Source organism: Triticum aestivum, chromosome 3D (assembly GCF_018294505.1).
Source record: "Triticum aestivum cultivar Chinese Spring chromosome 3D, IWGSC CS RefSeq v2.1, whole genome shotgun sequence".
In the NCBI taxonomy this organism is placed as follows: Eukaryota; Viridiplantae; Streptophyta; class Magnoliopsida; order Poales; family Poaceae; genus Triticum; species Triticum aestivum.
Window position 1 is genome coordinate 153,780,074 of NC_057802.1, and position 11,366 is coordinate 153,791,439.

At 45.2% G+C, this 11,366-nt stretch overlaps 2 protein-coding genes across 2 annotated transcripts; both read right to left on the minus strand.

The window, feature by feature from the left end:
- Positions 1-578: 578 nt before the first annotated feature.
- On the minus strand, positions 579-3,959 carry LOC123077997 (uncharacterized). The gene is made up of 7 exons (XM_044500381.1): positions 3,682-3,959; positions 1,737-1,845; positions 1,525-1,587; positions 1,373-1,420; positions 1,218-1,280; positions 1,003-1,063; positions 579-881 (listed from the first exon to the last, which is right to left on the minus strand). Exons 2-7 carry the CDS (start codon positions 1,839-1,841, stop codon positions 841-843), a joined length of 381 nt encoding a protein of 126 aa, XP_044356316.1. The 5' UTR covers positions 1,842-1,845; positions 3,682-3,959; the 3' UTR covers positions 579-840.
- A 2,617-nt stretch (positions 3,960-6,576) lies between these two features.
- LOC123077998 (serine carboxypeptidase-like 26) lies at positions 6,577-10,697 on the minus strand. The gene is made up of 10 exons (XM_044500382.1): positions 10,264-10,697; positions 9,983-10,090; positions 9,764-9,859; positions 9,575-9,667; positions 8,689-8,777; positions 8,096-8,371; positions 7,873-8,021; positions 7,480-7,575; positions 7,115-7,220; positions 6,577-6,991 (listed from the first exon to the last, which is right to left on the minus strand). The coding sequence occupies exons 1-10, from the start codon at positions 10,547-10,549 to the stop codon at positions 6,845-6,847; spliced, it is 1,446 nt and encodes a 481-aa protein (XP_044356317.1). The 5' UTR covers positions 10,550-10,697; the 3' UTR covers positions 6,577-6,844.
- Positions 10,698-11,366: the final 669 nt, after the last annotated feature.

Sequence of the window (11,366 nt, forward strand, 5' to 3'; positions counted from 1 at the left end):
TCTAGCATCTTCAGACTTCAGATAAACTTAGCACGTGCTGTTGAGCTCGAATCAATGCCATACCATCGCCTTAGAAGACCAGAGACCATCCTTTTCATGACAGAAAAATGCTGCCAGGAAATTGGCATCAACCTTAATTTCTTAAATGATACTCCCTCCACAAAGACTTATAAGAGAGTATTTTACAGGCCGTTTCAAATCCACCTTTGGAAAGCCATTCTTCACCGAAAGCCTGACCATGGCATCTCGGCCCATCTCCATCTCCAAGCAGAGAAACGCCAAGATCTTTGACAATATTAGCACTAGCCCTAGCTCCTGGTTTCACAACTTTAGGAAACAATGCCCGTTTTTTCTTACAATTCAGGGTTTCCCTAGTCAAGGTTGATGCTATTCGTTTGTGGCTCAGCACTCTTGTCTAGCTCGGTTTAGAATGTTTCCCCGCTTCTGTACCTCCTCTCCCCTCCCTCTGTGCTTTTGTAGTATATTTGTAAAAGAAAAACATGCATACAATGCGACGCACATTCAGAAGGCCAGACACAACTCAGGATGTCAGAATGGTTAAGTAGTACGCTCATCACTGGGTGTTCAAAATCAGAGATATCCATTCACAAATAGGACAATGGTCCAGTCTATAACAGTAACATTTGGGCACATAGCAAGGTAGCTGTTCGATGAATTACAAACCCGCAGCCGCAGTCCTTGAAATCACAACCGTCTCTTTTCTTATCTATGGACGCAAGCATACATCCCTTCCCTGCGGTCCACAGACAATGAAAGCAAGCTGCTTCTTCAGACGACGAGGCGCCTTCGCACCGACAACAGGAGTTTCCACGCTGTTGATCAGTTGATATTCATGTCCTCCGACCCAGCGCCATCTCCATCTGCATGTTTGTGCATCTAATTGTTTAGAGGGGTCATTCCAGCGTATACAAGGGGCTGATTGGTAGGCAGGTCATTACGCATTAAAAAGACGAGATTCATGCAAAACCATCAGTAACATACCCTCGTTTTCGGATGAACTGTAGATAGAGCTCCTTGAACGCTGTTGCTGTTGTCGTGTGGGCTGAAATAAGAGCAGTGTACAGGGATGAGTTTATGCTGCACATTTATTTTGCAGGCTTTCAGAACTCAAGAGAACTGAACTTTTTAAGGCAAAATCAAAGCTGAACTTGACAAAAACACAAGTTTGGCTGCTCCCAGCATATGATAAGTAGTACCTGCAACTTTGGCCTGAGTGCCTCGAGCGGTCCTTTGGGTTTCGCAACACCTTGCTGTCCAGACTGCAAAGCAAAATATCCCCAAAACGGTTCATTGGAACTCAAGCACTGAACAAACGAATATTGACTGAAGCTACAGAAGGATAACTTAATACCTTCCCGAGAGCCCAATCAGCAGAATCAAAATAGGCCCGCTCATGGTCCTACAATTATGAAGAGCAATTTAAATGCTGAGAACTGGTGTTGTTTATGCAGATACCTGATATGGACTGTTCAATTTTGGGATGAGATATCCGAATTCAAGTACCTTTGAGATGAGCGGTGGCTTTTTAGGAATTAATCCTCCAAACTTCTTCTTGATTGCTTGTTCCTGCGCATAACAGAATGTGCTTGATGTTAACCACAAGTAATTGATCATGCCAGCTATAGAGATCAACCTTCTTTGTTGCTCAGTTAACCAGAATACAAGATTGACATTTAAATGACCATATAATCTTCAGAACTAGTCCAAAAAATAACCTGTTGCTGAGCCGAGGGCATGGGATTATCTCCACTTTGGTCCATAGGTTCAGAATTTCCAACATTATCTTGCCCAGCAGCATTGGTATCCTTCATCCCCGACATGGTGCTAAAAACAGAACATACAGATGTTAGTATTTATCACATTACAAAGCACTAAAGTGAAAAGTCATTTTTAGGGAAGAAATGTTTGAGCAATAGAGTTTGAGATAAACCAAAAACAGAAGCTACTATTGTCCAATGTTGTTGACTATTTGCAGTTTGACTCTCAGAACAAAATGGCAACATTTTTAAATAGCTGGTGTATTTTGAAATGGGTATACTTTTCGGTTTAAACATTATAATCAAGGAACCTTAGCAAGCTTTTCTACTGCTAGTTTCTGGATTAGTTCTCAGCCTTCTAAATCGTAATGGGTGTGCTACTTGTAGCTAAATATTATCGCCCTACTATTTTCAGCTGATGAGTACCCCCTATAATGAGCAATTGATGTTGGCAAATCTGAACAACTTACTCGAAGTCAAAGAATGTGCTTCAGTTACAGAAATCAGCACATTACTTTTCTCTTGTTAGTTGTATTACTACGTTTCCTATCTGTCATTCAAAAATGAAACTATATGCTTCCCATCTTCATGGCGTCAGGTATGCTAACATTAATATCCCATAAAAACCGTGGCCTCTAGATGAGCCCATCCAAAAAAAAACCCGGGAAGGCCAGTAAGAAAGAAACGTGTATTTATCTCTTGGTCGATAGAACAAATAAACATCAATATGAAACTGGATATATGGAACGTAAACAGATCAAACTGTTTTATATTATTAATTCCCTAGCATTGTTCATATTTCATATATATTTCGAAATCTTTATAAGAAGGTTAAATACAACCCACTGGTCAGCACATTGACTCATTCTACAGCCCATTGGATCGACCAAAATTCAAGTACATGCAAACTCAATGTTAGCCTGTCATGACAAGCAGAAACCTTCGAGTATCTGTTTTATCGACAACTTGCCAGAGGATCCACACAGATTGTTCTTTTTTAGCCCATCAGGTTCAATCCTTTCTTTACAAAATTGGGCAAAAACAAGCTAGTGCCTCAGGGGCCCTTCTAAATGGTAACACCTCCTACCGTCCTACCATGGTTCTAGATACAGAAATGAAGCAGCAGCTTGATACCCCCGCATCCCTAGTGGTACACAGAAAAACTCTATCTACATATTGTCATCCAGAGCCTAAGTATGACAAGGCGAGGTCAGAATACTGACTAGTTGACTACTACTTGTGTGTTTTCTTTGCTTGCTATACAAATCTGAACACCGGGTTGTCCCTGAATGCCAGGTAAATTGACGCTATCCTAGTAGACGGGACTTCCAGCAGGTGCCTGCAATCTGTTTGACCGCATGACAACCCAAAATGCTCTCATAAAGCACACAATCCTCCGTGACCGAAAATCTAACAGGACCTTCTGATCCCCTGTTCTTGCTCTGCTGACACACGCATGGTCTCTGCCACTTCACTTGCTTGTTTGCTCAGCTGACTGCACCAGCTGGTTGTTCAATTATCCATCTTAAACATACAGAGGTGAACTATTCTTAAATTATGCCCAATTCTGAGCGTGAAGCATGTGCAGATCTCTCGTTCCCTCTGGACCGTGGGCACCACCAACATGATCAGTGGCAGTCCGGATAATTCTCTTGCTAATTTTCTCCCGCACATCCCGGATCAGAAAACAAACCAGCCGACGAACGCTGACTAGTCAAAATTACCCGAGAACGCACTCCTCCTCCCAAATTCGGACGAGCCAATGCCGAGAAACCGGCCGGATCTAGCGACGGCGGGATCTACCAATCTACGGAGACAGCAGGCCAACGACTCAGTCCCGACGGCAAGCTAAGTAAGTAAGTTGCTCGGACTGTGAGCCGAAGAGGAGGAGGAGATCACTTACAGTTACGGTCACAGAGACGTCGGCGGCGAGGGAAGCGTCGGCTCGGCTGCTCCGAGGTGGAGAAATGGGGAACCGAGGGAGGGACGACGAGCAGCAGCGCAGCGGCTCTCCAATGAGTGGAGGTATGTTTGTTTGTTGGCTGCTGCTGCTGCGATCGGATCGGTCTCGAATTCTGAGATGCACGGAAGAAATAGACTACACGTAGCTCCGTGTGGGGGCCCGGTCGCCCTGGATTTCGGCCGTTGCTATCGTAGGCTGCCGGGCCGGCCGTGCAAGTTGCTACTCGGCCGGTCACCGGAGAAAAGGACATTTTTCTTCCTGTGGATTCTTTTCTTTCGAATCTCCTGTAGTTATTTTTCTTTCCTTGTTACTTCTCTGCTGAAAATATCATTTTTTTCTGTTCAAATGATAAGTGTAACACGTGTGGCATGAAGCACTCCAGTCCTGGCGTTATTAGGGCACCATACACTTCATTCCTGACGTTTTTGTCATCGTGACTCCTGGCACTTCAATAGATGATGTAAAACCGGAGGCCAATTCTTTTTTACCTTCTTCTCTTGCTCTATAATCGCATACAATCCATGATCAAACAAAACATATAATGAAACAATATATCAACTTCAAGTTCAAATTCACTAATCAACTTCAAATTCAAACCACAAGCATACTGCATCACAACTACAAACAAAAGTGCATATATGAATACATAGCACTCTCAAATATCATTGCCTCCATCGCTTGATTTCTCTTCGTCATCGTTTGCTTCCACTCCAGTGCCATCATTGGCCCATTGTTTTCATTCTCATCCATGGCACCATTCACACACGGCTAATGGACAAGACTCGGCGGCCTCCGCTTAAGCGGTGGAATTTTTGGGGATCATCCACTCTTCTATGGATCATATGGTTTGGAAGGATTGGGCTCCTCCAAAGGTCAAGATTTTTTGCTGCCTCTCGAAATAGGCTTTCGCCCCTCTATATTAATATAGCAACCACCCGATACAACTGTTCGATCATCGCTGGGGCAAACAGTACAATCACGCCCAAAAGAAAAACAAGAGAAAAAAATGCCAACAACATCCTATCGATGAAAGCGACGGTATTCCGCAACCGCGGCGCGCTCCGAAGAATGCCACCACGCTCCTATGCTTCTGAATTGCTGCTTACCAAGCAATACCTTCAAGAAGGACTGCGACGACGACGCTGCCGCCCGAACGGATCCTAGGATTTCTCCTGGTACACACACGGAGGGGAGTGGGGGAGAGGTACACCCGACGCCCTTCAAGAAGGATGGCGGCGCCCCGGTCGTCATCGCGTCGGTGCCGGCAAAACCCGACAAAGATTTCTCCCGGCCCCTCACACCCACCACCCAGGACCAACCGTCGGCTCCACCATGCTTGCCGCCCACCAACATGCGCCAGTATAGTCTTGAGGACACCACCGATGCCTCACCATGGCAAACGCTGGGAGGCCGACCGGACCTAAACGAAGCAACCGTAGACAGGGGCCGACAGTACCGCAGTCGCGTGGGAGGGAACAACCTCCACGGGCTCAGGCGATAGCAGACCAAATGTAGCAGCAGGAGCACACCAGGCCAACTACCCCGCCAGGCCCAGATCGGGCCGGTGAAGCTCCCGCCGCCGCGGTGCAGCCGACACATCACAGTAGCCGCCCCCCCCTCGCAAGGAGCTCGCCAGGCTAGCCGGAAGCGACCCGGTGGAATCCAAACCGGCCCGCACTAACCCAGATTGGGCCCAAAGGGTCCAGATGTGAGCCTGTAGGGGGCCGCCGGCCAGCTCCCGCATCCAGCCGCCAAGGGGCCACACCACCGCTTCGCCGCCACCCGACCAGGACTGGAACGCCGTCGCCGAGCCGCACCGTCGTCGGAGCAGATCCACCCAAGCCGGGCGTCCGCGACAGGGAAAGGAAAAGGCCGCCACCGCCGGCCACGCAAGGGGGAGGCGCGGGGAGCTTTGGACGGAGCGGGGAGAGGAGGCCGCCCCGGTCGCCTCGCTCGGGGAGGCGACGCGGGGGGTACGGGGCAGGTCTTGCTGAAGGTTTGGGGAATGTTTCCTGTTTTTGCTGGCTAGCCATTCAAGATAGGATTTGGATCAATGGATTGACCAAGCGTGGGTGATCAAATTGTGATCTTTGCCCTCTATGCAAGAGGGGAAAGGAATCTGGGATGCACTTTTTCTTGAAGTGCCGCTTCACTATTAGGCTATGGAATTTGGCAAATGAGTGGTTTCACCTTGGGTCCATTGGTACCGCCTCTTGGCATTTGGAGCGATCCCTCATGGAGTGGTGGGTCAATTTGTCTGCCAAGTGCATCCCCAATAGAAAGGCTAGCTATGGCCTCCCTCACAATGTTTATTTCCCGGACCGTTTGGAATGAACGGAATGCCCATGTCTTCTGACATAAAAGCGCCCCTCCAATCCTTCTCAACAACATCAAACATGATGCGGAACTTTGGGTCACCGCGGGAGCCAAGAAACTAGGGAACATAATACCAGGAGAATGATGATTTTTGTACTAAGGGGCATATGTCGTCATGTGCATGTTTAAACCAAATTCTATTCCTTTCTTAATTAATGGACGAGGCAAATCTTATGCATCTGTTTTGAAAAGAAAATCATTTACATGTGGCTATTATCTGAGAAAGACAAATTTAGATTGCCAAAATGTCATAAGCTGAATTGGCTATGGCACATACGTAGTTACCCTCTTTCGACTGCCATAAAATTAACTTCCATGTACATGCTCGATATGAACTCTGTACCGACTACCTGTGTATGGTAAGTGGTTCAAAAAAACTTTTCAACTAATGGGGTGACCTTTACAGTGATTCATAATGATTTAATTTACTTTTGAGGAGATAACTTTAAGCCTTGACCGTTAAAAAAGATTAGCATGTGCACCTGTCATTTCTTGAACGCTAGCTCAATTTAATCAATACATGTCCAGCTGATCAATGCAAAATTTACCAAGCATCTCTAAAAGGGACATCAACATTTTTTTAAGACAGACTCATCCACGGAAAGGATCAGCCCTCATATCAGAACATTCCCATGTTTGAGGAAATTATGCATTATGTTATGCTTCCTACATAAACTCTCCTTGAACTCATTTTGGGTCATAGGTCACCTGATCCCAAATTTAACCGTCATCGGTGTGTAGGAAGCTGTTTACCAAGAAGGAATGTGTCGATCAGCGCTATCCCTTCTGTGGGCTTGTTGAGGGGTACCAAGTGGCCAGCCCCTCTTATTGTCACCATGGTCATACCATGGTACTCCACAAATCTTCCAGCAACCTACAGTGCAAATGTCTCTCTCGTCAGGGCCAGTGGAGTCTAGATTCCGTTCATAAACTAACTTAACTAGCAGTATCATTGTAGCCCCAGAGAATGTTCACTTGATTGTTCAGAATTTCTGACCTGTTTGTTCAGGTACCATGGTTGCCACTGTGACTTGATAGGCAAGCCAAGTGCTTCCACACAATATCGTGACCCGATCACTGGGACCCTGCCATCCGCATCTCCACTGCATCCACAAAATTATATAGGTCACTGCCGATTCCGAAACACCAACATAGCACCTATTCTAACATGCCAATGAAAAGAACATCTATTGTAAGATTTTTAAGCCATCAGAGAACAGCAAAATTGTGTTTTAAGGTCACCGTCTTACCGAAAGTAATTTGGGAGGATAATATCAGTATATGGAAGTAACAAATAATGTCTACTTTGAATGCATATGAGAACTGACACATGGTGGTAGGGTACAAGGTGCAGAAATACACCTGTAGAGCCAGACTCTCAGTCCTGCTTTGATGAGCTTGGAGTATATTGGTAGAATGGAAAGTACCGAAAAGTTGTACGACTTCAGAATGGAGTCACTGCATGGTAAATGAAAATGTAAATAAGTCAAATTCATATTAACATGCTCAATTTCTTCTCCACGTGTAAAATGATCTCTTTTGAGCATTTCCCGAATTTGAGTCGGTAGTGTCCATTTGACATTTGTTTGGAGTCCCTGGATAGAATGTTAATGACACAAAGTAGAATCACATCAAAACTATATAACCATTGCAACGCTTATTTTAAACTATGTCCCATGATATAATTCAACTCAGAGTTGTAACTACTAGATTAAAACTTCATAGATAAAAAAAGAAAAGGTCTGCAGAAATCACCTGCAAACTTGCCATTTCCCAGGCAACATCCCATTGACATTTGCATGAAGTGCCCTTTGCACATCTGCCTTATTGAAGTACTCTTGAGCATAAGATGAGTAGCACTCATCATATCCCGAGAACAACCTAATTCTCCTCCTGAAAGGTTCCTACCATGCCAAAGAAATTAACATACTTAGAAATTCAGAAGCAGAAGTTCTAATTTAAACTGTCTGTCCCTTACATGGTCACTATATTCGAGTGCTTTATCAACAACGGATGCTGCTGATGTTTGTCCAAGATTGCACTTGGGCGCATAAATGTTGTATATGTCGATCAACTGGTACTGTCCATAGATGGTGTTCATGGCTTTGTTGCAATCATCGGTCCAGTTTGAGGCTCTAAAATCACAATCCTTTTTTATGCGATCGTAAACTTCATCTGATACAACTGCATGGCTCCAAGCATATTCGGCCAGTCCCTTCGAGTCATAGTAATCATCAGTTAATGGATTGCCAACCTACATTGGGCCAATATAAATGTTATGATGTTATAAAATTTCAAACTATCCACAGGAAACCTAGGCAATATATACATTTATAAAAAAAAAGGGAAGTTCATCAGAAGGTTAACAAATCCCAGGATTGTTTTAATTTTCACAGAAATAAGTATGCAATGTTTTTCATGTAAATCATCCCAGGAAATACATGAATTATTTCAAAGTTATCAACTCTAAAAAAGAATAAACTATGTCATCCCATTTTCAAACAAGAATGAACAAGGCCACTGGCCAAACCAGCAATATAAACAACTGAAGCTATCAAATTATATACTCACAATGAACCCTTTAAAGTTGATGTATGTGTTGGCCTTCTTATCTTTGTTCCTCTCATAGACAAGGTCAGCTAGTTGTGGCACATAATGACCTGTATAAAATTTAAAATTCTTCGTCAGTGGTATACAAAAAGGAATTGCAGAAATATCACAAAGGTCTGATATGACCATTTGATATGTCAGGAATACCAGAACCAATCTAAAGGGCCATGCCACCAAAATATTATTCACTTTGCTTTGTTTCCATGGTATGGTACTTCCAACAAAACCTCTGTTTTTCCCAGGTTACAAGACACATAGGGCCCAATCTGAGGTTGCTGAACCGTGTTGTGCTGTGTGCTTATTTGATAATATGTTGTAGAAAATGAGTCACAAAATTAGACAAAAGCGGGTCAAACGAACACTAAAATGGCCAAAAAGAAGGTAGGCAGGAATTGGTGGGGAAAATGAGATGATCATAGTATCCACCATTAAGTTTCCTCTGAACTACAGAAGCATCATGACTTGCCAGGATTAATATTTTAAAATGTTCTCACCAACATTTCCCATCTACTCCCTCCGTCCCAAAATATAAGAGCGTTTTTAACACTAGTGTAGTGTCAAAAACGCTCAAAAAGTGTCAAAACCGCTATTATAGTTGGGACGGAGGGAGTATGCTTTAACATCAGTTATTGCCCAATTAATTTAAATTTAATGATTTATGGATTACACAAAAATAAATAGGAATTGGTAAAGAACCTAATTTGAAAGGCCAGGTCGACTTATTAATTTTTATGACTTTGTCAGATATGTAGGACAACTATATTGAAAATTTAAGTTTGCAGGTTACTAAGATCAACTCTGGAAATCAAGGCCTGAAGAAAAGTGTCTTGTTGATGTAAACATTTACCTGCATAGCTCTCTCCTGAGATATAGAACTCCTGGTCCTTGTACTGCGGAAACCTCTTGAACCAATTAATCAGGAAATTATATGTATCCTCAGCTATACAAAAGAGAAAATAGAAATTGATGAACATTTCAAAACGCCTCAAACAGTTATGAAAAGCAAGCACACTTCCCGAAAAGAATACTCAGTTACCTACAAAATCATCATTGAGGTTGGTGAGGTCAGAGGATGTGTTGGTGTAGGAGAAGCCAACCCCAACAGGAGACTCCACGAAGAGCAAGTTGGCTTCTGGCAAGAGTCAATCGAGAACAATACCAATATTCAGATTTTTTTTTACGTAGGTAGTACCGTTGGGATAATCATAAATTCATAATAAGTTAGCACAAGTGCAATGCTTGCAAGCTGCAACACCTTTGTTCCATGCAAACTTGTTGAACTCGAGCCCTGCTGCAAATCTGCTCACCGTGAGAGGTCCTAGCTCAGAAGCAGCTCCGTATCCAACTGATGAGCAGCCTGGTCCTGCATGCATGTGCAGGGAACAAAAAAGTTGTTTATTTTTCACCCCAAGTAGCAACCGAATTATTACTGAACCGCGAGGAACACAAGATAATCTCTACAAAACATTTCCTGAAATAAGTGAGGTAAAATAAAAGAGAGAGAACAGACAAGTGAATAAGTGCAAAGTAAGAAACCTCCATTGAGCCAGAGCAGGAGAGGCTTGTGCGAGGGCTGTGACTGAGCCTGGAAGAACCAGTAGAAGAGCGCCCTCCCATTCCGCTTGTTCACGGTGACATGCCCGGCGAACTGAGAGACCTGCGGGCTCCTTGGCTGACCGGGGAGGAAGACCACCCTATCAGCTTCCTGCCCACTACCGTAACCTGCAGAGCAGCAGCGCCAACTCTGGGAGGCCAAGACGAGGAGAAAGAGAGCAAGGATGAGCTGCCGCCGCTGCTTGTCTTGGTTCGCCGCTGCCGCCATGAGAATGTGCAAATGTGAGAGTGAGTAGCTTGGCTGGGACAGCAAGAGCAGAGAGGCAGGGGCTGGGCGCAACTCAATGTGTGTGAGAGTGAGATCACACTAGAAGATCATGTGAAGTTGGAGGGAGCTCAGAGCTGGGGGTGGGGGTGGGGGTGAGAGTGAGAGGAGGCCATTGGCCGGCTTGGCTGCATGTGAACCAGGGATAACGAATTCTATTTGCTGCGCGGCACCGGCACCGGCACCGCAGCCTTGCCGAGGGCATCTCCGACTCGTGTCTGTTCGTTGTTGGCGTATGCGTCTGATGCTTTTGGCGGCTTGCCTTGTGACTGACTAAACGCTGACACGGTCACACGTACCGATTCATCAAGTTGGACGAGCATACAGTAGAAACCTTCGTGCATGAGACAAGTGAGATTGGCGTTTGCAGTTTCTGTTTTCTCTCTTTCTTTTTCATTTTTACCGAAAACAGTCCCCACCAGTTCAAACTCTGAGGTTTGGGTCCTTTGGGACGCCGAACTCCGCACCGCCTCCACTGTGGAGTGATCGTGTCGATAGTGATGATGCTGCTGAGCACGATTTGCCACCCATTCCGACGGAGCCACTTGTCTTGTCGCCGAAGTGTGGACCAGCCTTGCCAGGAGTGGCGCGTGCCTCGACTCCGACTAGCAAGACAGCAGCTGGGCAGGAACACATGGCGGCGTCACTACCGGTGACGGATCAGCAGGTGGACGGCTGTGCGTCGGGGGCCCGTGCTTGCTTGACTCCGACGCGGGTTGCTGACGAGTCGCCCCGCGCGCGTGGACTTGTGGCACAGGCG

What these genes read in the sequence shown, in the direction of transcription:
- LOC123077997 (XM_044500381.1), bottom strand. Translation starts at nt 1,841, where the DNA reads ATGTCGGGGATGAAGGATACCAATGCTGCTGGGCAAGATAATGTTGGA. An exon ending in AGCCACCGCTCATCTCAAAG is followed by an intron (nt 1,421 to 1,524) that starts GTACTTGAATTC and finishes TCATAATTGTAG; the next exon opens with GACCATGAGCGGGCCTATTT. An exon ending in CAGTTCATCCGAAAACGAGG is followed by an intron (nt 882 to 1,002) that starts GTATGTTACTGA and finishes ACAAACATGCAG; the next exon opens with ATGGAGATGGCGCTGGGTCG.
- LOC123077998 (XM_044500382.1), bottom strand. Translation starts at nt 10,549, where the DNA reads ATGGCGGCAGCGGCGAACCAAGACAAGCAGCGGCGGCAGCTCATCCTT. An exon ending in CCTGCTCTGGCTCAATGGAG is followed by an intron (nt 10,091 to 10,263) that starts GTTTCTTACTTT and finishes ACATGCATGCAG; the next exon opens with GACCAGGCTGCTCATCAGTT. An exon ending in CAAGTTTGCATGGAACAAAG is followed by an intron (nt 9,860 to 9,982) that starts GTGTTGCAGCTT and finishes GACTCTTGCCAG; the next exon opens with AAGCCAACTTGCTCTTCGTG.